Source organism: Eptatretus burgeri, chromosome 9 (genome assembly GCF_056783735.1).
Source record: "Eptatretus burgeri isolate ZD-2024b chromosome 9, Ebu_testis_v1, whole genome shotgun sequence".
Taxonomy (NCBI): Eukaryota; Metazoa; Chordata; class Myxini; order Myxiniformes; family Myxinidae; genus Eptatretus; species Eptatretus burgeri.
Genome location: NC_140969.1, coordinates 76,564,824 through 76,590,008, shown reverse-complemented (window position 1 = coordinate 76,590,008; position 25,185 = coordinate 76,564,824). Strand labels below are relative to the sequence as shown.

The 25,185-nt window shown below is 43.1% G+C and overlaps 1 protein-coding gene across 2 annotated transcripts in view; it reads right to left on the bottom strand.

The window, feature by feature from the left end:
• Nucleotides 1-25,185, bottom strand: part of LOC147020396 (p21-activated protein kinase-interacting protein 1-like) — a 59,958-nt gene that overhangs the window by 13,775 nt on the left and 20,998 nt on the right. The window contains exons 4-8 of one of the 2 annotated variants that reach the window (XM_085895721.1): nucleotides 21,873-21,947; nucleotides 14,207-14,259; nucleotides 9,185-9,330; nucleotides 8,897-8,994; nucleotides 6,697-6,796 (exon numbers count right to left, since the gene is read on the bottom strand). In XM_085895721.1, coding sequence (XP_085751847.1) covers nucleotides 6,697-6,796; nucleotides 8,897-8,994; nucleotides 9,185-9,330; nucleotides 14,207-14,259; nucleotides 21,873-21,947 — 472 coding nt within the window. The remainder of the gene's footprint in view (nucleotides 1-6,696; nucleotides 6,797-8,896; nucleotides 8,995-9,184; nucleotides 9,331-14,206; nucleotides 14,260-21,872; nucleotides 21,948-25,185) is intronic. The other variant, XM_085895722.1, reaches the window with a different exon arrangement.

The following is a 25,185-nucleotide window of genomic DNA, read 5'->3' as shown; positions in this document are numbered from 1 at the left end:
TTGGGTGCAATGCCCCCCCATGGCGCATCTGGTGCCCCCCACTTGTACGCCACCCATTTATGCCCTGTTGTACTCTGTGAACAACTTAGTGTTTAAGGACGAGTGCCCACTGTGAACTTGCTGATGAAGAGTTCACCTGTGTGAACTAAAACCCTTATTCCAGATGTTCAACGTGGTGAATAATGAGGCCTTCTTGGATAAACTGTTCTTTAATAATTTCCTTCTTTGAATAAGAATCAAGAGATAAGTGTGTGCTTCCCAGCGCATCTCCAAATGCAATTGGCAAGACAATACAGTCCAAGACCACAAGATAAAAGATAATAACACAAGCACCAATGCCAGCAGCCAAGACCTCGTGTCGAATGTCGATGTTGTGGGTGGTTATATATATATATATATATCGTGGATCATTTAGTGTTAAGGAATAGCCAATCAGCGTATTCGATATGGAGACCCTATTGAGCAGGTTACCTGATTGGTTGTAAGTTAGGTATAAATGTAATATCGTCATAATATGATAATATGATAAAGGAAAAGACAGAAATTTACATAATAAAAGATGAAGTGCACGTGTACCACGTGACCTTCACAACCCGTCAACCCTCCATTTTACAAAAGAAATTTTATAATAAAAATTTAAAAAATGTGTGTTTGCAATCGTGCTTACATTTGAAATTATGCAGATAAAACCTGTTTTTGATGCATGGATCATTTAATAAATAAAACCGTCAAATCTCGCGAGTCGTGAGATTAGTGACAGAGTCGCGAGGGAGGAATCACAGAACACGAGCTTGCAGCAGGAGAAAAAGACGTGGATGATGGATCTACGAAAATGGCTCAGAAAAGGAAAAAATGCAACCGACGAAAATGAAGAAGATGATGAAAGACATGTGGGAGGAGTTGGAGGAGGAGGAGGAAAAGACGATCATGTCGATGAAATACCGACAGAAGCTGGCCAACCTGGCCAAGCCAGCAACGTTAGACCTGCAGCTGGAGGCCCAGCGCAGACAGCCGAGTTTCCACGCTCGGCAGCGGCCTCGGGGTCGGGTGTGACTGTCAAGCCGCTTCCCGATGATCTTGGAAGTAAGAGACCGAATCAAGTTGTTCTACAGCGGTACCCTGGCCATCTGTTTGAGAACAAGAGTCGCTCGTTTGTGTCCTCGTGGTACCAGACTAATGAATGGCTGGAATACAGTGTGCAGACAGATGCAGCATTCTGCTATCCATGTAGGAAGTTTAACACCGCACGTGGCCCAGTGGACTCCACTTTCACAGTGCGAGGATACCGGAATTGGAGACATGCCGTTGAGAAAGGCAGGGGGTTTCACAAACACGCAACTTCAAAGGAACATTTAACTTGTGTTTTGAGTTGGAAGGAGAATGAGAGGCGCATCGATTGTGGTAAGGAGATTTCCACACTCCTCAATGCTGACCAGCTAAATAGAAACCGGTACTATGTGTCTGCTCTTATAGATGTTGTGGGATTTCTCACCGAAAATCAGATACCTTTTAGAGGGAGCCTTGATAATTTTGAAGATATGTCAGACGGGCACAGTGGGCTCTTCCTCTCGCTTTTAAACGACACACTCAAAAAAGACACCGAGCTAGCCAAAATAATAAAGCATATCCCACAAAACGCAAGCTATACTAGTCCGGAAATGCAGAATGAATTGATCTGCACATTGAGTAATGTTGTGACGGATGCCATCGTGGAAGAAGTAGGCACATCGTGGTTTACCGTCAAGGTGGATGGGACGAGGGACCCCACTGAATGTGAGAACATATCAATCATCATTCGCTTTGTATCCGCATCAAATGAAGCAACAGAGCATCTACCTCACAATAGCTACTGCCAACGCTGGAGATGCAAAAACATTGACAGACCTAATAATTGCAGAGCTGACAAAAACAGGACTTGACGCGTCAAAGATATTAAGTCAGGTGTACGATGGGGCTTCGGTAATGGCTGGGAAGCACGGTGGGGTGCAAAAGTTGTTGCAAGATATATTGGAAAGAGAAATCCCCGATGTGCACTGCTTAAATCACCAACTCCATCTGGTAGTTATCCACGCACTGGCAGCAGAGAAAGCTGTCACTGATTTTCTCGAGGTTTGTTGTTGCCTGTACAAATTCTTCAGAAAGCCCACTGTTGCTGCACAGTATAAAGGTGAGCGGTTAAAACGACTTCTTGATCAAAGGTGGACGGGACATTTAGCCACCGTGTCTGTGATCATCGGATCTTTTAAGGATATCACATCCTTACTGTCGGAGATTGATGCAGAGCGCGCCTACGGTGCAGAGATGAGGATGGAGGCTATTGGGCTTTCGCGGGAAGTCTCTGGGCCTGCCTTCATGTTCATTGCTATCTTTGTACAAAAACTGCTGATGTTGTTAGATGGCCCTAACAGCCTCTTGCAGGCAGAGGACATGGACTTGCTAACGGGGTTGAAACTGGTGGCGAGTGCTAGAGTGCGTGAAGAAACTCCGCTCTGAGGATGAGTTCACTGATCTGTGGAACAAGGCCGACGATGCTCACACTTCTACACCTGCACCACCAAAACGGAGACGCACAATGCATAAGAACTTGGAACAGTTTGTAGTTTTGGAGACTACAGGACAAAACAACGACAATGACAAGACGGAACTGCAGAGGGTTTTTTACAGCGCAATTGACACTGTGATTGGAGAGATCGCTCAGCGCTTCAGTGAGCGCAACACACAACTCGCCCGTTCACTCGCTGCCTTGAATCCCAAAAATGGCGTGTTTTTGGATCCCCACTTGCTCCAGCACATCATGACATGAACAAAGTCAACCATCAGTGAAACAGAGTGTGTGGTTGCAAAGCAGTTTATTCGCTCACAGACAGAAAAGCAGCCAAACGAGAGATGGACAACACAAAAACTCCTCAACATACCACAAAACGCTGGAAGCCATGCCAAGTGTAGTGACTGCTATGAGACTTGGTCTAACACTTGGTGCGTCCACTGCCATGTGTGAAAACTCATTCTCAACATTGAGGAATGTCTTCACTGACCATCGACGGTCCATGCGCCATGCACTCAAGGCACAACTGGTACAGCTGGCTTTCGAGAGAGACCTCACACGTAAATGCCTGAATGAATGGAAGGAGAAGGTCCTCACAAGATTCCACACTGAGACGCGTCGCCTGCAGCTCTTCTGACAGTGAGTGCAGCGGTATAAAAACGATACGAGGAGTTCAGATTGTGTGTGTGACTGCTGGCGATGTGTGTGTGGTTGTGGTTGCAGTGTGGTTGTGGTCAGCACCCGCCGTGGTCGGCTGCTTTGTACTTCTCATGTTTAAATTAAATGTTGTGTTTGGTGCTTTGCATATCCCATATCTAGTGCTTTGTGCATAACCTTACCTCTGTGTAATTGACTGCTTTGAATGCGGACCTTGTGTTATCTTCAGGCTGGTCGTATTTGCTGTTGATAGTTTAACGTGATGATCGCAGGTCATCGCCGACTGTATCTTATTTCAAAGTGCACTGATTCTGGTGCCAACCTCCCCCATTTAGTTGTTGTATCTCTGGTATATTAATTTTCTAATGCCAATTCTTGACAACACCTTGTATAAGTGCACCTGAATTGGTGGCAATTGTTTAATCATTGAATATTTGCATTGTGAATGTGCCAGTTTGTTGCGGCTCTCCTGCATTCGAATAATTTAAGGCCAAAAACATCGGAACATATTAAATCTAGCTGAGATCAATTTGGTTCGTATGCGACGGCAACCTCAGTATAGATGTGTCAATGCTGCATGAATACAATAGTATACCGGGTTATCAAAACTATTAAATATAATAATTGTGCCCCCCCATCCAGTTCATATGCCCCCCTTAATACTGAGCCCTGGCTACGGGCCTGGCTGAACACTGTGCAATCAACAAAAACTCCACTTTGGATATTATGAGAAGAGGAAGGTCTTGCTCTAGATACTTAGGACTATGACACTACCCATGAGGAACTCCAGCAGTGAAGATTTCCTAATGATTCCCATTGAACCCTTTGACAAAGGCTCTGATATCATACTCAGTTAAATGCTACCTTGATAATCAAGGGTAATAATTCTTGTATCCATGTTTGGATCAAGGTTATAATCAGGCCTGAAGTCAAATGGTCTTGACGGAATCAAAACTGAGCATCGGTGAGAAGTGCCACTTGATAGTATTGTTGTCGATATCTTCCATTACTTTACTCATGATTGGGAGTATGCTGATAGGGTGGTAATTGGCCAGGTTAGATTTATCCTGTTTTGGTTTGTGTGGCCATGTCACTCCTGGACAGTTTGCCACTGTCGAATGGATGCCACAATTGTAGCTGTAGTTGAACAGCGTGGCTCTGGGCAATGTTCATTCAGGAGTGCAAACATTTAGGGCTATAGCCGGGATGTTATCTGGAGTTGTAGCCTTTGTCTATTGCACTAAGTGGTTTGGAGAGATGATGTCGTGTGAATCAATTTGGTGAGAGACTGGCATGTGTGATGGTGGGGATATCAGGTGGAGACCAAGAAGGATAAACTCAGCACTTGAAGTAGAAAACGGTACCAAGTGCTGCAACAACATATTTAGCACTCACCTACATGGGATCTACTGTTTTTGTGGTATTTCTTCCTCCCATAAGTTGCTTCATTGTCCAACACCATTCATATTTGATGTGGCAGGTCTGCACAGCTTTGATCTGATCCATTGACTGTGGGATTGCTCAGCTCTGCCAATAATGACACTTTCACCATTTAGGATGATGTCGCTCTGTGCTATTACTTCACCAGGTGGGCACCTAATTTTCAGGTACATCTCGTGCTGCTCAGGCATACTCTTCCAATACATTGCTCATTGAACCAGGATTTGTTGTCCAACATGATCGTGATTGAGGAGTGAGGGATATAATGAGTGATAAGGTTTCAGATCATGATGTTGTACAACTCTGCTGCTGCTGATCGCCAAATATACAGCAAGACCACACTTGTAATGCGAGTCATGATGTTTGTGAGTTCGTAAAGATTTACAATGCCATTAATGTTCTGAGCGGATGTTCTGGGCAGAGCTTGGAGTGAAGGTTTTGAGCGCAGCTCAGAACGGATATAGATGCATCCTGGGAAGCAAAAGCTTCGGCTCGCTGCAAAGCTGATAGCTGCTGCAAGCTTATGTCACTCTGCAAAGCTTACATCGTGTTGTAAAGCTTATACTGCGTTGCGAGGTTCATATCGAGCCACGAGGCTATCTGTGTGACGAGGCCCATTCGACGTTTTATCTACATACAAGCGCTACTCATTAAGGAGGATTAAAGTGGTTAGTATGTCTCTCTCTGTAGCTAATTGTAAGACTTCATGTAGTATGAAAGATTGGAATGTATTTTGTATGCGTTCTCACGTCAACACATTGCACGTCACGTACATTCATGCCATTTGCATCACGTATTTCGATGCCATTTGAGGTCTGTTTCCAGTTTGTTTGATTTATTGTTTTTGATTTTTTAGTGGAACTGTAATGCACTTCTGAAGTATTGTTGTCACAAAACAACATCATTCCTTTATAGTTTCATGGAGCTTTCAAATAACTCTCTAAACTTCTTTGGGAATGAATAAATGGCCGAAGTTTTCTGCATGAACACTACTCCTTGTGTATATTTCTGCGAACGACATCCAACGAACGTGCGATACTACGATTACGAAACCCCTCATGGCAGATAAGCGCTTGCTGCCATTAAAGTACTTCTATCGTTACATCAGAAGTGGAGTTGTTTAGTGATTGCAGTGTTCAGCTATTGATGATGGCCAAATCAGAGCCCCTGCTGCTGTTTCTGGCACATGAATGCCCAGTTGTGATATGGTTGGCGGTATCCTCATTACGAAGAAAGGAGTTGGTCTTCAACATTGTGTGGCAATCTCTCCGACCAATGCTGTCCTGAACAGACACGTCAGTGACAAGTAAACTGGTGAGGGAAAGATCAAACAAGTAATTCCCCCCTATTGCTATCTGTTGTTATTCCCTCTCACGATCTCTCACAAGCAGTCTGCAATACATGGCCAGCTTGGTCAAAGGAAGGACTAACGAGCCACTCTTGGTGACAGATATTACATTATGCATCCTCGCTGCCATCAATGCTTGCTTAATGAAGCATCCGACATGGAGTACCAATACATTAGCTGGAGGAAGTAGGTAAGTGTTCTTCTTTCATATGCAACTCAAGGCTGAGGGGTAGAACCATTGGCTGAGAGTGACTGTGCTGCTGATGCAATGCCCTCGGTAGGTTAGGGCAGGAATTTGGAATTTGACCAGGGTGCGGAGATAGCTTGCTAACTCTTCATGAAGGATACCGTGGGGTGGTTTTTTAACGTTCACCAACTAAAGTTAGCAGACGGGATGCCCAGTTTTTGAATGTCCATATGAGGGATGGCACACACGTTGATGAATCACTCTGCTAATGAAACACTGGGATGACAGTTTATAACTGGGTCACAATTCAAACCCAGAGTAGACAGTTCAAGCATAAGGGCACACAAGTTACCCTGCCAGCCAGAACACATATTCCTCATTCATCTGTGTGTGCTATGATGCTGTTCATAATATTCTCAGTTCTGATGAAATTCTGTAAAGTTTTGAAGATTGCGACTGAAAGCTCTGAAATGGGGAAGGTGGCTCAGCTATTCCATAACCATTATGACGGATTCTTACATGTGACAGGTCGATGTTCCAAAGCTTGATGTAGCCATCATTCGAAGCTGAAAGCAAGATGTGAATCCCATGCCAGTACGAGCTGTGCAGAGCTTTCACTCTGAAACACACGGACATCACACCTGGGGACTCTTTACATATCATTTTCATAGGCCAATGTGGATAGCAGCTAAAATATATCATGTACAAACAAACACCATTAACGATCTCAAGTTCTTTCAGTAGCAAATCCAATTTAGCATGTTGAAGGAATTAATGCCCTCCATTGGGTAAATGTTAGCCTGGTGGTAGCTTAACAGTTAAGATAGCTGGCTGAGGATCTTGAGGTCCTGAGTTCAATCCTCTGTAATGCCATAAATCACACCAGGTGGTCAGCTAAATGAGTATCAGCTCTGCAGAAAAATGAGACATTTGAGTATCTGAAGTCAAAGTAGCAACATATTCAGGATTGGACCCCATAGCCAATGAAACCACCTCGGCAGCCTGATGTGTCCTGCATGGATATATTGGCAGTGTGAAAGAAATGTATGTTGGGCAAATGCAATATTCTACTCCATCTCACAGATGGTCTTGGCTTTATTTTTATTACCAATGGAACAATAAAAAAAAGTTTTGAGTTGGTCAACATAGTATTTGAACATCAAACCATGAGGTGGACGACAGGTCAATGAAAACATTTCAAAGAGCAATAATTTCCTTGGTCATCCAATGGAAGAGTTTTAGTCTTACTTCTGGGCCTCACCATTATTTATTTATATGCATCTTGTGGCTGCTCGGTTGCATCATTTTCTGGGAGCGCAACTGTGCCGCTGATGCAATGCAACATCACCAGTCAGCTCGTACTCATTTTGCTGACCTCGGAAGGATGAAAGGCTGAGTCAACCCACCTGGTATTAATTCAATGGCAGACATGGGCTTGAACTCAAGACCCTAACATCTTAAGCCAGCCACCTTAACTGTTAAGCCAACACCAGGCCTGGCCTCATCATGATCTTTCCTGGATCAACCACACAGCCAAACTATCCTCCAAAGCAAGCAGTGGACTGCACATCCTCTGTCAACCAAAGTCTTTCCTAGGAAAATCAGAGTTACTCAAAGTCTATAACACCTTTGTCCAGAGCTCAAATCGGAGTACAGATGCCCACTATGGGCTGGTGCTGCAGAATCACATCTGGCTCTTATAGATTCTGTGGAATCTAAAGCTCTTAACAATATGGGAATACTTAATTATGAGGCAGAAGCACAATGTCTGTTGCTCTCATCACAGGAAGGTCAGTGCTCTCTCTGTTTTCTCCAATCTATGCTCTAACATTGCTCCCTCAGTCATTCGTTCCTCTCCAGCAACTCCAAGGTGCACATGTTCTTCCGGTAACCCCCTTCTGGTTAAATTTCTAAAATATTGAATGACAGCACACCCCAACTTTTATTCCTCACTTCACCCATCCATGGAACCCACCTTCTGGATGATGTTGCACCTCACTCTTCCCTCCATAACTGTAAGCAGGGAGTGCACCACCGTCTCTTGTCATCCCCATTTTAATTCCTGATCTTTATTACCCCCATTAACCTTTTCAAACCCAACCATCTTACTTGCCAATTTCAGTGTCTCACCCAACCTCTATCTCTCGATATCTCTCTTCTTCATTGCACGGCCCATGAGGCACTGACGGCGCCGTAGTGTCCTAAAGTGCGGCCCCTGACATGCGGCCGACAATACACAATGTGAAAACACCCCATCATAATCTGTCATAAATGCTATCAAATTGACCTAATAGCTTCAAATGAGTGTTACAACACAAAGCATAAAAGTAACATAACTACATCAGGAAAGTTGTAGTGCACAAACAATAATGCTTGCAGCCCAGTTAACCACAACGAAGAAGAAAATGTGGAGGCAGGGCCAAATAGCAGCCTTTTTGGAGTCCTGCAGGTGGTGGCGGCTCTCACACCGATGTCTTATCGACAAAAGTAGCCCACCTCAAAAACAATCGTGAAGATCACTGCTCTATAGCTACATTTTTTAAAACAGGAATAAATTCCTGCATGGGGCTAGTGTGAAAAAAAATTCTGACTCAACCCAGGACTCAAACCCAAGGACCTCATCGCTTACATAGTGACAGCCGCTTGTCAGAATCTCAAATGCAGAACACCTCATCAGCCAATGTGATGAGGCCCAACAGAGGGATACAATTAGGCTCACCTTGAATCGTGTGCTTTGAATTCGCACATGCAAACTTGCTTTTGCACATCGTAAAGATGTATTTTCTCATAATCCCCACAAACTCCAACAATCGACTCCTGGAAATACAGAAATAATCGGTTTAGCAATTACTCACCATCAAACAATCGCCGCAAACAAGATGGCGGATTTGCTACTGGCAATGCAGTTATCGACTGAAAACTGTGGCACAGTATGGGTTAAAACCATTATTATAAGAAAAGAAAAAAAATACATCAACAAAAGACAGAAAATAATAAGTTGGCTCACCGTGATGAATCGGACTGATGAAATGCGCACGGGTATGCTGAAAGTCCAAACCACCGAAGCAGTTTCGACCTTGTATACATCAACTTGATTATTCCGGCTCACGATGTAAAAATCTCCCTTCGGCGACCACAGCACCAAGTCGGCTACTGAAATGGGAGAATCCGTAACCTTCCAGCTCCAGCATAATCTGGCAACGTCACATCTGTACCTTTGATGCTTTTACAAATCAGATTTCATAAAATCACCATACACCTGATTCTTCATGAAAAAAATAATAGAGGCAACACCCCTGGGTGCTCAACTGTAAGAATAATGATACTGAGGAGGAAGTCAACATGGGACAAAATCAGCAAAATGTAACAATTAAACGATGTTATGGGCCCAATTTTTTTTAATGTCATGAACAAACTTTGGCACATCATGGGTGATGAATGTTGCAGTCAAATTTCAAAAACTTTCTACCATCTGCATTACCTATATAGTTGGATGAAAGTCAGAGACTTCAGGTCCTTGGTGCTTCCAGTCCTGCTCTTCTGATGTGGCACTTGGACTCTGACCAGGAATCTGAGAAAGAGACTTTATTCCTTTGGTACCAGGTCTCTTCGGAGAATCCTTGGCTCTCGCTGGTCGAGGTTTGTGTCCGAGTGGTTGCTGAGAGAGACTCAAATGAGATACGTTACCTGCATAGTCCTTGAGCATCAGCTGTGGCTGTGTGGGCATGTGGCTCATTTTCCTGATGCTGATCCTGCTTACCAGATTCTCTCAGTGAGGGAGTCTCGTGAGTGGAGGAGGCCAATGGGCCAAGCATGTGCCTCATGGTTGCAGCAGATTGGTCAGCATCTCAAGAAGATGGGGATGGGCCAGGCATCTGCCTGGAGGATGGCCAAATGGAGACCCCTGGAGTCCCTGTGGCAAGTGGATGCAGCGACGCACTGCTCCAGCACATGCTCATATACCTAACCTGATGTCTGCATTGCATTTTCCCAACATACCAGGATCTCTTTCTCTCTACCCCTGCTAGTACTGATTGAACCCCCATGAAAACAGTCCCAACCTCTGCTAACCCTCTATCGAGCTCCACAAGCTTTAACCACAGCTTTGCGTGCCTTTTCTCTCTAACACTTTCTGTCCCATCTTTCTTTACCCCTCCAAACTAACACGCCACTCCACGTTTAATTCGCGCTCCCACCTGTGCCACAGAAATTTCATTATTTTCAGTTAATTTTGTTTCCATGTTATTAATTTCTCCCCTCATCTCCACATTATTTTCATCCAATATCCCCTCCATTTGTGCCAACATCACAACATCTAAGATGTGATGGATCTCAGGGTAACTTCTTGGAGATTGATCGGCTATCTCTGTGTAATGGCCTTTTCCAGGAGAACTCACAAGAGTAATCAACAACTCAGAGTGGATGCTCTCACGATTTGGCCACAGAGTGTGGTTCAGACAAATTAATCACCCATAAATGACAAGCTTTTTGCCCTTAACCACCGGGACCACCCCCCACCCTCCCTGTTCCACAACACTTACGTCGCACATACTATCTTTACCTACCTGTTAGGTGTAGAGTGCATTCTTACGTACAGATGCGAGACGTGGACACTCACCAAGACCAGGCGAAAGTCATTAGATGGTTGCTATACACGAATGCTCTGGATGGCTCTCGACGTCAGTTGGCAACAGCACATGACGAACGTCAAGCTCTATGATGACCAACCGATGCTCACCACTAAAATCGAGGTGAAAAGACTGCAACTAGCGGGGCACTGTTTATGCTACCCCGAGTTACCTGCCAGCCTCGTCATCACATGCGAGCCCAAGCACGGGAGAATGAACCCTTGTCACCCTCCCAAGACTATGGTCTTGGGAGGGTGACAAGACAAAGGAGCATGGTCAACACGCTCCAAGAAGACAGTAGCATGGCTAATGTAGATGAACTGAACACACTGACGAGGGAGAGGGAGGAGTGGAGAGTCCGTCATCGTGCCAGATGCCGGCCCTTTAGGCCCGAGTCGACGTAGACGTAGACGTAGACGTAGACGTAGACGTAGACGTAGACGTAGACGTAGACGTAGACGTAGACGTAGTAGTAGTAGTAGTAGTAGTAGTAGTAGTAGTAGTAGTAGTAGTAGTAGTAGTAGTAGTAGTAGTAGTAGTAGTAGTAGTAGTAGTAGTAGTAGTAGTAGTAGTAGTAGTAGTAGTAGTAGTAGTAGTACCACCACCTGTTTGAAATTAATAATTTTTCTACCTTGGCTGCATTTTCACGACAGTTGAAAAACTGAGAATTTTACCAAAATAATTTAAAGTTATCATCTCCTGCAAAACCAGAGAGTTGGTGTCAAAGCCACCCAATGCTCACCTGTTTATACATTTATCGTTTTTAAAAGACGTGTAATAATATTTTTTATAAAGCATTGCAGTGAAGTCTGATCCAAATAATTTTAAAGCAATATATGTATTTGTACATTGTAATCAGTAAAAAATAGTGGTAGATAAAAACATTAGAAAGGAAATAACTTGCACCAAAAACTTTAACATTTTCACGCTCACGCTGACGCTGATGCCGGGGGTATCGCTATAGCTCTCTGTTCTTCGAACAGGAGAGCTAACCAGAGTGGTGTCAAAGCCACCCAATGCTCGCCTGTATATACATTTATCGTTTTTAAAAGACGTGTAATAATATTGTTACGGATTCGCGCCCGCCGGCGTGCTGACGGCCACGTAACTCGAATCGCGGCACGTCGCCCACCGGACGGACAATCCAGTCGTGACCCTCTCGGACTAACGCCGGGAACCAGTCACGGGTGGACCTTTCGGTCTCACCGCGATCGAGCCAATCAGCCCCCGCGTGGGATAGGGTTGCTCGCCAAATTCGACCTACCTAAGTACCCACACGGAGGGTAGACCGGGCGATCGCACCTCGCCGCAGGTCGACTTCGGACACGGGCCACTTAAGCGACCCGTTCCGTTCTATCGGGATAACCGAGCGGTGTTATCGTCGGCCTCGACGGTTCGATTAATTATCGGGCGTATTCAGCCCACTACCAACCCTTTACGTGAAGCAAGATGAGGATTCAATGAAAGAAATGACGAAGCGAAGCGGGAAACAGTTCAACACAAAGCACATTTATTCGCGATGAACGGAAAGCACACATATTCAATTCCTCCAAAAGCACATAGAAAAGGAAAAGAAACACAATGCAATTTTACACAAAAAGCAAATGCGACAATGCAGATCTAATACCGATTACGCGAGCACACGGCAACACTTATACAATTTTACTTCACAGACGGCGCCGACAACACACATTCCCAACAAAAGAAAAGAGAACACCCTCAAGGATGAGGTGGGCCTGAGGCCGAGACCGGGTCGGGCCTACCCGTCTGGTGATGAGACGCGGAGCGGCGATGGTGCCTCAACTCCGCGGGCCTCGCGGACAGTGTCTGGTAGGGGGTGGGAAAGGGGCCCCCTTGGTCGCACTATCTCAGCGCGGGGGGGAAACAGGAGGGGGTTGCTGATGCTCGGGGGAAAGGAGGATTTTTACTCTGCCTCGAGTCCCGCGACGAGCGTCTCCACCTCGACCAGGTCGCGCCGTCGGCCTCCCTGGTGTGCAGCTCCCGGCACGACGCGAGCACCCCCTCGTCTGCCCTCGCCGCCTCTCCACAGCTCCGTCCTCTCCGCTCCGACTCCAACGCACACGACGACGATGACGACCAACAACCACGACTTCTTCTTCTTCCCAACTCCACCGACTGCGAAGTCTTAACTCCCTTGACTGACGAACGCGGTCGCTTATATAAGCCCCGTGGCTTCGCTCTCTCATCTTTGACCCCCTGCCTTCGACCTTTCACCTCGCTCCCCATTGGCCCGAGAAAAAGTGGGCGTGAATGCATTTTGATCCATGAATTTGCATATAGCGACCGCCCTCCAACGCCCTGGAGGCGGGGCCAAATCGCCCCTCGCTCACCGATTGGACGGAACAAAAGTGGGCGTGTGTCGTTTTTGATCCGTTTTTGGAGCGGAAAATCCGTGGTTTTGTACACGCTGTTCGGCGCGCGCCCTGCACGAGTCCAACACCGGTACCCACAAGCTGCGCAAGAACGGTGGCGATGCGACGGTTGCGAGGTGTGACGTGAAGCGGCGCCGCGGTGGGTGGTTGATGTTGTGGTTGGTGGTGGTAACAATGGCGGTTGGTCCAAAATAAAGATAGTAAAAGAAAAACGGCTATCCTGAAGAGTCGCAGCACGCATGAATGACATGTATTCCCACTAGACAACGGGTTTGGGCCTAACTACACATATACTTACCGAGATATATCACCTAAGGGACCTGAATGGTGGTTTGCGAATTTGGTAACCACAACAATATTTTTTATAAAGCATTGCAGTGAAGTCTGATCCAAATAATTTTAAAGCAATATATGTATTTGTACATTGTAATCAGTAAAAAATAGTGGTCGATAAAAACATTAGAAAGGAAATAACTTGCACCAAAAACTTTAACATTTTCACGCTCACGCTGACGCTGATGCCGGGGGTATCGCTATAGCTCTCTGTTCTTCGAACAGGAGAGCTAACCAGAGTTGGTGTCAAAGCCACCCAATGCTCGCCTGTATATACATTTATCGTTTTTCGTTTTTAAAAGACTAGTCTAATAATATTTTTTATAAAGCATTGTAGTGAAGTCTGATCCAAATAATTTTAAAGCAATATATGTATTTGTATATTGTAATCAGTAAAAAGGTGTGGTCGATAAAAACATTAGAAAGGAAATAACTTGCACCAAAAACTTTAACATTTTCACGCTGACGCTGACGCTCACGCAGGGGGTATCGCTATAGCTCTCTGTTCTTCGAACAGGCAAGCTAATAAAAAATGATTCTCCAACAATAATGCATCTTGATTATGTTTTAAAATACATTTGTCAATCCTCATACACTCACAATTTCCATCAATTTAAGGATAATTAACAAAGATAGAGATGTTGGCAATGCATGCAGCTGGGGATAAAGACTTACTTTGTTTGATATTCTTCACAAAGGCAGATCTTCCTTTCATCAGGTTCCAGGTCCTGCATGCAATACAGGCAGCAATCACATTGTGTATTGGAGAACCTACTGTGAAGCTGCTAATATTTTCTTCCTCCACAAGAGGCATGGATGCCTGGTGTTGGCTTAATGGTTAGGGTGGCAGGAGTGGGATTCAAGGGTCCTGAGTTGAAATCCTGGTCAGCTGTTGAATTGATACCAAGTGCGGTTGACTCAGCCTGTCATCCTTCCGAGGTCGGCAGAATGAGTACCAGCTTGCTGGGATGATTGAGACATTCGAGTATCTTGCGTCAGAGTGACAACCCATCCAGAATTGTGCACAATAGCCCAGCAGACTGCTTAGGCAACACCAATGCTCTGCAAAGAGTATAGTCCTAATCTCTTCCTCCTCCAATTATCACCATTTTTTTCAACCACGGCCAATGATGAAAGAAAATATTCACTTATTTTATCGCTTTTTATCTCAAATTGTTGATCTTTTTTATTATTTATTTATTGTTTTTTTTGTTCTGAGGGCAATGGTAAAATAAAATATTTGCATTAGTTCTCACTTTTATCTAGAACGTTAAGCTTGCACACTGGCAATAACACATACTAAGACACGGAGCACATGTTGTTTTGAAGAAAGTCCTTCCTGTCTTCTTGTTCACTTCCTGCCGAGATTGATGCTCTCGCTTATAACTGTGAATATGGTTATGTACAACTTATGATGATTAAAGAAGTTGTAACATGTCTTGGGGAAATACATTTTTTTTTGAAGCTTTTTATATTGCTACATAATTGTTCTCGACGTCCTCGGGCCGTTCGACACACGGCTTCCGAGGTAGTTTCATTGGCGAGGCTGCTGGGTGTTACAGCCTGGACAGGTCACCACTCCGACACAGGATACGTGACGACAAGTGCAGGCATTTGGAATTTGGCCATGGTGCCACTGATAGCTCACCTTCTCTTCGCAAAAGGCACTGTGGGGCTTTAATGGCCACTAACTAATAGTAACAAATGAGGCATCCATTTTAAAGTCCATTTGAGGGACAGAGCACACATTGATGAATCATCTTTCATGTGAAACACCAGGATGGCAGTTTAAATAGCTGTCGATATTCAAGGCAAGGCAAGTCTGCATTATTCCACATTATCCTGCCAGCCCTTCCTTCAGAAATCGCTATGTATGTGAAATACTGAAGAAAATGTCACCACACTGGCCCGATGAAATCGTGTTGTGGGCCCAATCTGATCCATGGGCCCGCGGTTCCCCATGCCTCTTGTCCATCCATCCATACAAATTAGAAATATATTTTTTAATTTCTTTATGAACAACATTTACTTATATATTAGTGCAGGGGCATATGTTTGCATGTTGGCAAATTATGTTAATTTGTGGCACCAAAGTTTTTCTGACTCAGAATGTCCCACTGAACAAGAAAATCTTTGGTGCCAATTTTTTAGAGATATTTGACTACGTTTTTTTTCAGGTATATACATCAGAACATATATAATTAATTGACCAATTCAGCAAAATTTTGGACATGATATTTTTATATCTTTGATGAACCATGTCATGTCACACCTCAAAATGATCGGTGTGGACCATGGTATACAACGAAAATGTCAGAATTTATACATACAATAGTTTAATGAAATGGTACCGTAAAATCCAAGATGGCCACCTCTAAATCATGAAATTCAACTAATTGGCATATATATATATATATATATATATATATATATATATATATATATATATATATATATATATATATATATATATATATATATGTATATACTAGTAAAGGTGCCCATCTTCGACGGGCCTCACTGGCAGCATATGGTAAAAGACAGATCGCATGAATGTATTTTAAACAATATATTATATCATTTTTATCCATTGATTATCATTCAGGTTTTCCCCTTCGACTGTCCCACAGTAGCTCCACCTCGAAGACATTACCACGTAGTTTAGTGACTACACAACGTGTACCATTCGTGAGTTCCGGAGGATCCATAGAGCGCATTAAAATAACAGGCACCCTATTTTAAAGTGATCCAAAAGGCCGGATCAGTTTCGTCTACATATTCATATCTTGTAGATTTTAGCTGGCCGGATCAGTTTCGTCTACATATTCATATGTTGCAGAATGTAGCTGATTCTGAAACTGTTAACAGCATGTCGATCGGATGGTTCTGTGATTTTCTACGGTAGTAAACAGAAGTACGACTTAAGCCTGTACACCACTATGTGGAGACCCGAGATTTTTATGTGCATGTGCTCAATCCCGCAGCCACCCGGAAAAGACCCAAGTACACTGTCAGTACTCACCTCCACACTAAAACGATGATCATGATTTTGGATTTAACCGTACCTGACCGGGCGATACTTTGTTGGCAGTTGGTCCGGCTGGGCAGCGAATATCGGTCGATGAAAATTTCAAGACGGCAACCATGTATAAAAAAAGCAAAGAAATACTTTGTACTTCGTCAGAAAGTCATGGTTTTGTGAAGAAACTACGGCACATGGAAAGTGCAAGTTCGTCAGGTATGAACTCAACTGTTTTCTCCCCAAATGGAGCGTGATTCTCTGAGCCGAACTCATCTTAGTGGTCCTCTATAAAATGGGAAACATTTTTATTTACTTTTTGTGCAATAATTCCTCCCATTTTGCAAATGGAGTTTTTGAACTGTTTCACTTCCATAATCATCAAAACGAATTTTGAGGGGCCTCTTAAGGAAGACAATAATATCATTACTATACATGTCAAAGCTTGTTTAATTTCATGCAGTAACAAAAATCTGATGGTGGAACAAAAAAAGGGGCGTGCCTAAATATTAATATATATATATATATATATATATATATATATATATATATATATATATATATATATCTATATTATTACTTAAGATAACAATACAGTCTATTTGTTGTAATAAATTACAGTTGTTGATCTTGAGGAATCTCATTTCAGAAGAGTTATTTGATTGGATATCTTTAAATACAACTTAGCAGATAATTAATAAATAAATTAATTAATTATTATCTTACTATTTGCTGATTATACATTTTTTTAGAAAATAGACAACATCACAGCTATATAAACTATATATTAATTCCCTTACAATAATTTTGTGCATAAGATTCACAATTTTCTTTATCTTTCAGAGTGGATGGCATCGCAGTTATATGAATCATAATACTCGTGCATAAATCACACAGTCATGCCAATACAATCATTATGTGCATTTGGTTAACAAGTTTGCTTTCCCTTTCTTGCTTCTGTTTATTATCCCGCCCTCCGGAGAGAGGGAGCGGGATATTGTTATCGTCCAGTTTGTTTGTCTGTTTGTTTGTCTGTCTGTCTGTTAGCAACTTTACAGCAAAAAGGCTTTAGCAAACACTATCAAATTTAATCCACAGGTGGGCAATGAACCTTGGACGACCCCATTAACTTTTGGGTCCAATTGGATCAAAGGTCAAGGTCAAGGTCACGAAAAGATCAAAATAGTTTTTCGCTCATAACTTCGTCAAAATGATCTGATTTACTTCAAACTAAGCTTATAGTGAACCTTATTCTATTTGTCACTTGTAATCCTACCCATTCCTATAGTGAAAAATGCATATTTGTGAAGATCGGTAGGGTCCGAAGTTTTGGTTGTCATGCTCATCGGTCAAAATTACAAATTTTCCATTAAAACTAAAACATGGTTACGAAAATACAACTTCACGGGAAAATGGCTGGCTCAAACACTGTCAAATTGTATCCACAGGTGGGTAATGAACCTCGGACGACCCCATTAACCTTTGGGTCCAATTAGGTCAAAGGTCAAGGTCAGGTCACAAAAAGGACAAAATCGTTTTTCGCTCATAACTTCGTCAAAAATGGTTTAATTGACATCAAACAAAGACTAAAATATTCCTTATTCTTTTCCTTATAATCAACATTCAGGTTAAGGATGTATCAAATTTAAATTTGATCCCCAAAATAACTTTATGCCTTAAATGGGTGGGATTTGTTGTGCCTGGCACCACTTGTTTCAGATGTACTTACATATGCTGAACCAGACCACTAATCATAAAAATTGAGGTATCTCTGAAATCAAAATGGACAAACCTCATTCCAAGCATCCTTGTGTAACTTCAGAGACAAACTATGCAATATGTCTGAAGTGTCAAGTTCCAGATGGACAACTGGTTGCCAATCCCACCTCATATGACAAGTTCCTGGATAGTGTTCATGAGCGTGCAGGTTATGGTGATCCTGGTTATCTTCCATTGAGCAGCAGACTCCAGGATGTTGATGCATCAGATCTTCAATCATATGGGGCGTCTTGGCAGAGGGAGTGCTTTCAAGAGACTGTGCATAAGCTCAAAATTGATCGTGCGAAGATGCGATTTCAGAAAAGTACAGCCACAAAAGATTCTGCCATTCTGCTATCATCTCCAGTCGGCCGTCCGTCATCTTCTCAAGCATCAAAATGTGATGATATCTCACCGTGTTCAGATGCCACAACAGGGACGAAGCCATTCACCCGATCATCATCAGTCTCACATAACAAGATGCAATGTATATTCTGTAGTGGAGATGGAACGACAAAACAATTGCATGGTGTGTTCATTTGACGTTGGAAAAAAAATCTACGACGCTGTCCAAATCAGTGATAATGATGAATGGAAGGTTCAATTACAAGCCATATCACCAAATGACGCATGGGCCATAGATGTAAAATATCATCTCCCCTGCTACGTGAAACATGTACAGCGTCAACCACAGCAACAAACGTTGAATCCTCACCAAGTGAATCAGAACCAAAGGACTATTCTTGCCGACATCGAGTTCTTCAATGTATTGAAAAATGTACTTCACTCTGGCAACATTGTTTCAATGAATGATGTCACCAACACCTACATTGGCATCTGCAGAATGCATGGAGTGGTACGAGGAAAATTGATTCAGAATAAACATGTTAAATATCTGATCAAGACACGCCTTGAAGATGTTGAATTCTCACGCCCCAGTGCGAGACAATCTGAAATGTTATGCTCCAAGACTACGAAAGATTCTGCCATCAGAAAGAAAATTGACTCCCGAAGTATGGAACAGAACATGAAAAGCATTTTTTAATGTGCGAATATTCTTCGAAAGGACATTCTTCGTGGCAGAGAAACGCCATGGGTCTTTGACGGATCACTTAACAGTGGTAGTAGAGATGATAATGTCCCAGCATCCTTGACAGCACTGATCCGATTGGTGTTAGAAGGGCCATCCATGTCCTTGGCTGATGAACGTGCAAACCACATTGATAGAGCAACCATCAACATTGCACAGAACATAATGTATGAAGTGAAAACCCAAAGGCAACTGACACATATACCCAAGAATGTGAACTCATTTGCAGAATCCGAGAAATTTGCCACCGACAAAAGGAGCACTGGAACAACACATCAAGCGAGCTCATTATCAGGCTATGGTGTGGTACCATGATGAAATAGCCAAATCCAAACTACCAGAACATGGTTGGACATTAGAGAACAACCTATACAGGCCAGTGATAACCCATCTACCACCTGCACCAAAGGCTGTGCTGGAACTTGTGAGGTGCAAATGTGTCAAACAAATGTGCAGAACGGCACATTGTTCCTGCAAGCGAGCAAATGTTGTATGTACAGAGATGTGCACTTGTGAGGCATCTGATGACATCTGTGAGAACACTCAACAATCAGCAGCTTCTGATTCAGATGACAGTGATGATGAACGACAATGATGAACTCTGAAATAATATAAAATATAACACTTAAGTTGGCCAAGCGGCATGCACCAATTTTGTTAAATAAATTCGAAAATACACTATATTTTCCATATTTTAAAATATATAACAATTTAATATTTATACAAGATAAGTAGCATGATAATTTCCTGCCAAAATTACTCTACATCTCACCGGTCATTTTAAGATGCTATATGACATACTTATAATGAAGTTTTGAAAAAATATATTTTTTGTTATAACACGATCACGGTCATCTCGTATTTTCTGGAAAAAATCACACGAAACATGCATAAAAAAATTGGCACCAAGATTTTTCAATATCAATATACTCCTGTAGTCACAAAAAAAACCTTACAACATAAATTAACATAGTTTGCAAACATGACCATGTATCTCAACATATGCCCCTGCACTATATTGAAAAATAAAAAAATACATTGACATTTCTTGGACTATTACACACAACAATCTTATATGTAGAACTTTTTGAATGGTCCCCATATTCAGGAGTCGTGGCAGTTGTTGTTTTATATGTAGCCTGCAGCTGCTGGTTGCATCATTTCTGAAAGTGTGGCTGTGCTGCTTATGCAGTGCTCCTGTTACCAGCCAGCTGGTTCTCATTTTGCCGACCTTGGAACGATGACAGGCTGAGTCAACCCACGTGGCGTTATTTAACGGTACGACAGAGGCTCAAATTCAAGACCCTAAGATGTTAAGCCAGCCACCTTAACCATTAAGCCAACACCAGGCTATGTCATGGCAGTGACCAGATTCAAGTTAATTGGAGTCTACAATGCACACAATGAAGAATAAGACCACACATGTACACTCCGCACAATACGAGCACGCATGTACATTGTACACAAACTGGATGTGAACTGACAATCATTTGTACTCTGCCAGAAACTTCTCTTATAGTTTAGATGTTTATAAAATCGATGTATAATGTTCTTATTTTAAAATTAATGGATTTATTGCATAGGAGTTCCAGTGGTTAATTGAGGTGGCCGGGGAGTCGAACAAAAGTTGGTCAAAAAATAAAAGTTTTGAAGGTTAAACACTCTCACTGTCGAGCTGTGGCGTGGACTATAAAACCTCTCGAAAACACTCCATTCCCGACATCTGTGCAGGATTTCAAGATCATTATCTGTTACCATATTTGATAGATTCCACGTTAGCTTGGGTGTTCAGTTATGCTTGCAATTGAGGAATTAAGCACAAGATGTCACCCAATGTCCTTTTTTGGTGGGGAGGTTACATAGCTTAAGGCTCATGGAAGAGCTGCAAAAAGCGCACGATCGAGTGCACACATGACAACACGTACACATGAACTCGACTTCAGGCAAACAGTCTCTGAGCTTGAGGAAGTGACACAACTTCCCAAAGTACTGTCCACACCAGCAACACAATCTTTATGACATCACGTTTCTCTCCACACTCAGCGGTGTAATTGAAGAGCCATTTCCTCCTCCCATTGGATGCCAACTTGTCAGGTGTATCCATGCTCTATCCTTTAAATATTGAATCTCCATTGAGGAAGCAGCACGTACCATTTTCAAGTCTTTTAAAATGACGCACTCGGCACGTGGTCGGAATCAAACCACAGACCTTCCAAACTCAGAGTAGATGTTCTGACGATTATGTCAGAGTCTCGTTTCTCACTCTGATTTTGTCCGAGTTTTCCCATTACTTCAAACATGTATCAAAATCTCAAATGAAGAACAATGACCAAGTTGTAACTTAAAAGGAATAAAACAGTTCTTCAGTATTCAAACATAATTCGGATGATCCATGAATGAAAAACATAATACTCATATGATCCAAAAGAAGACGATGTTGAGCACAGAGTAAGGGACATTTGTGTTGGACTCACCGAAGAGTCTTGTCACTACCAACAGAGAGTGCAAGTTTTCCAGATGGATGCACAGAAAATGACGTCACTCGACCCCTGTTAAATAAATGTTAAAATTAAAAAGCATGATCATTATATTTATTGCAAAAGTGCACGTCTCAAGAATATAGGGTGGAAGGACCAGCATAAATGTGGTCTAATGAGATGATAGAAATGTGATTAAAAAAAAAATAAATAAAAAAACAGAACAGCATGTAAAACGAACCCACCATGAACCGCACATAAACCAGAGTGAGAACAGTGTGCTACCCTCGTGAAATGGCCTACATTGGAAAGGCAATGCCGACTGCTATTTCAGTGATAACTCCATCAATTATAATTTCCTGAAGGTGACGATGATACACTGCCATGGCATTGCCTGGTTCCTCAAGAAGTGGGCAATGCTTGGTACGAAAGATACAGCGGTACGAAAGATACAGCGGCAATGACAAAAAAAGAACAATCAAAAAAATTCAGCATCGACATACCTCCAGTTGAAAGTTCATGGACACAATCTGCACAACCTACTTGAACATATTCCTGTAATTTCGAACAAGGAAATAAAAATGATGTCTGACTTTACCGATCTCGTTGAGGAAACAGACAACCTTGAAAAACTACACTCGACTGCCAATTTTGTGTTGTTGACTATTCGAACACATCATCATCGCATGGAAAGTTCTCTGTGGAACGGTCTCCCTAAGGTAGACCAATCGTACTATTCCAGCCATTGCCTTAAAAGTTGCAACACACCACCACCTTCAGTTGCAATTCAATTTCTTTCAACCACTTCTCACACCTCCTTCTGGAAGACGGCAGTCTCTGGAGCTCCTAGTCCTCATAATCTGTCTTGAGCAGAGCACATCGGTAAAACAGCTTCCACGGCAACTCGGTAAAGCTAAGTCCATTCTGATTTACTTAGAGATCATTGCAGTATATAAGGCCTCCATCCAAAGAATAATGGAGTACGAGTCCACATTCTGGAATGGTGCAGCAGCTTCCCATCTTGCTCCACTAGAGGCAATCAAGCCAAGGCCGTCAATATTATTGACATCACTCGAAAGAAGGTCGAGCTCCAAAGTCTGCTTCATTTTTTATTTTTTATTTATACACAATGTTGAGGCTCATCCTTTGAGAGCCAACACACAGAACAGTCAACAAGGAGATCAGGAGATGAGAGGGGCAGGAAAGGGAAGGACAAAACAGTGGGGAACAGAGACATTAGAAAATCTTCGGAAAGGAGAGGGATGGGGCAGAGTTCACGGGGTAAACAAGATGGGCACGACAGGGACTTTCAGGTACTTACACGACAGGGACTTTCAGGAAGGAAAGCAGGGTATTTGAAGGGGGTGGGTTTGGGGTGGATTAACGGGGATAGAAAAGACTGTGGTTTTGGATGGGGGAAGATAAGAGAGGGTGGTGAACAGCTGTTTTGAAGACCTGGAGGGAAGAGTGGGATTGAAGAGAGTGTGGGAGTTTGTTTCAGGGGTGGGGAAAAAAAGGAGGAATGAAAGAACGAAAGTGAGTAGTGATTCTTGATTTTGGTAGTTTTACCCGAAGAGGTAAAACTTTTATTTCTGGTAGTTTTTACCCGGGGGGGGGGACATATCGCAGACAGAGTGGGGGGGGAGGGAAGACCGGAGAGGAGACGGAAGAAGACAAAGGCCACTGACCATCGCAGAAGACACCAATGATCCTAAATGCCTTGGTTTCCACAGCGTGAAGCTGAGAAAAGTGAGAGACGGAAGCACCAACCAAGAGGGGAGAGCAGTACTCCATCAGGCCATGCACAAAAGCTTAGTACGTGGTCAGGAGCTCAGGTGTGCCAAAGGACTTTGCACGACAGAGGATGCCCAGTTGGCGACTGCCTTTGAAGTCCAGCTTGGAAATGTGGCTTTCCCAGGAAAGAACATGGCAGATAGTGAGACCCAGAAGCTTGACTGAAAGGACTTCTTGAAGCGGATTGTTGAGAAAGTAGAGGGGAGGGTGTTCCAGATTGTCCTTTTGGAGAGACATAGTGAGATTGTGAGATTTGTCAGGATTGAAAGACATGTTCCACATGTTGGACCAGCTTGTGATTTATCCAGATCTGCAGAGAGTGAAGAAGCTGCTGCTTGCCATTCTGAGGGATAACAGATGGAACGGCAGAGGGTGAAGTCATCAGCAAAGAGATAGAGGATTTTCCAGCGAGTTGGAGAGATCATTGATGAAAACCAGAAAAAAAAACAGGGCCCAGAACACTGCCTTGAGAATCTGCAGTGTGGACAGGAAGAGGGGATGAGAGAACTCCATTTAGGGCCACACGTTAACTGTGACAGGAGAGGAAGTCTGCGAGCTATAAGTGGAGATGTCCTTGGATACCATAGGACGAGAGTTTGGTGAGCAGGGCAGGGTGCCAGAACGTATCAAAGGCATGCGATATATCTCGGGATATGGCTCTGATTTCATGTCCGGCATTGAGGACCTCCATCCATTGTTGGGAGAGCGGAAGCAGCATATCCAGTGTAGAGTGACCTGGTTTGAATCCAAATTGATGATTGGACATCAAGCCATTGGAGAAGAGGAAGGATTTAATGTCTGAAGCAATGATGGATTCCATAACCTTGCTGATGATTGGGAGAAGGTTGATTGGTCTGTAGTTGCAGGGATCTGTTTTTGTACCTTTTATGCAGGGCGGTAATGTTTGTTGATTTCCAAACAGATGGTAGATGACCTTGAGCAAATGAGAGGGTGAACAGAAGAGATAGGGTGAGCAAGAGCAGAGGAGCAGGTTTTTAGGACACGTGGGCTGATGCCGTCTGGACCGGTTGCAGAATCTGAGTCGAGGTTTCACAGCAAGCTCTCCACCTTGTCAGGAGAAAAGAACAGAGTCCAGGGACAGTTGGGTGCGTTTGGGTAAGGTGTGTACAGAAAGCGATGGGCTTGGGTCGCAAGATTTAGAAGCAAACACAGAGATTCGGCATTCAGCCTTTTAACGTGTAGAGTCAGCTGTGCGGCCATTTGAGGTAAGGGAGGGGATGGAGGAGGAATATTCACCAGAAACAGACTTAACTAGAAGGGCACTTGGTGGAGCACATACCTCCACCATGTAATGTCTGATACATGAGAATATATTGGGCCAAATACATTTTTGAAATATCATGCTATACAGTACTACATCGTTTTGGCCCTGTATCTCAATGGTGAAGAATCAATTTAAAAATTAAATAAACCTCACATCCAGATCCAGATCTTCATCAAAATCGAATCAATTCGTCCTTGGGACATACCCAAGCTGTCCACAAAATTTCATCTG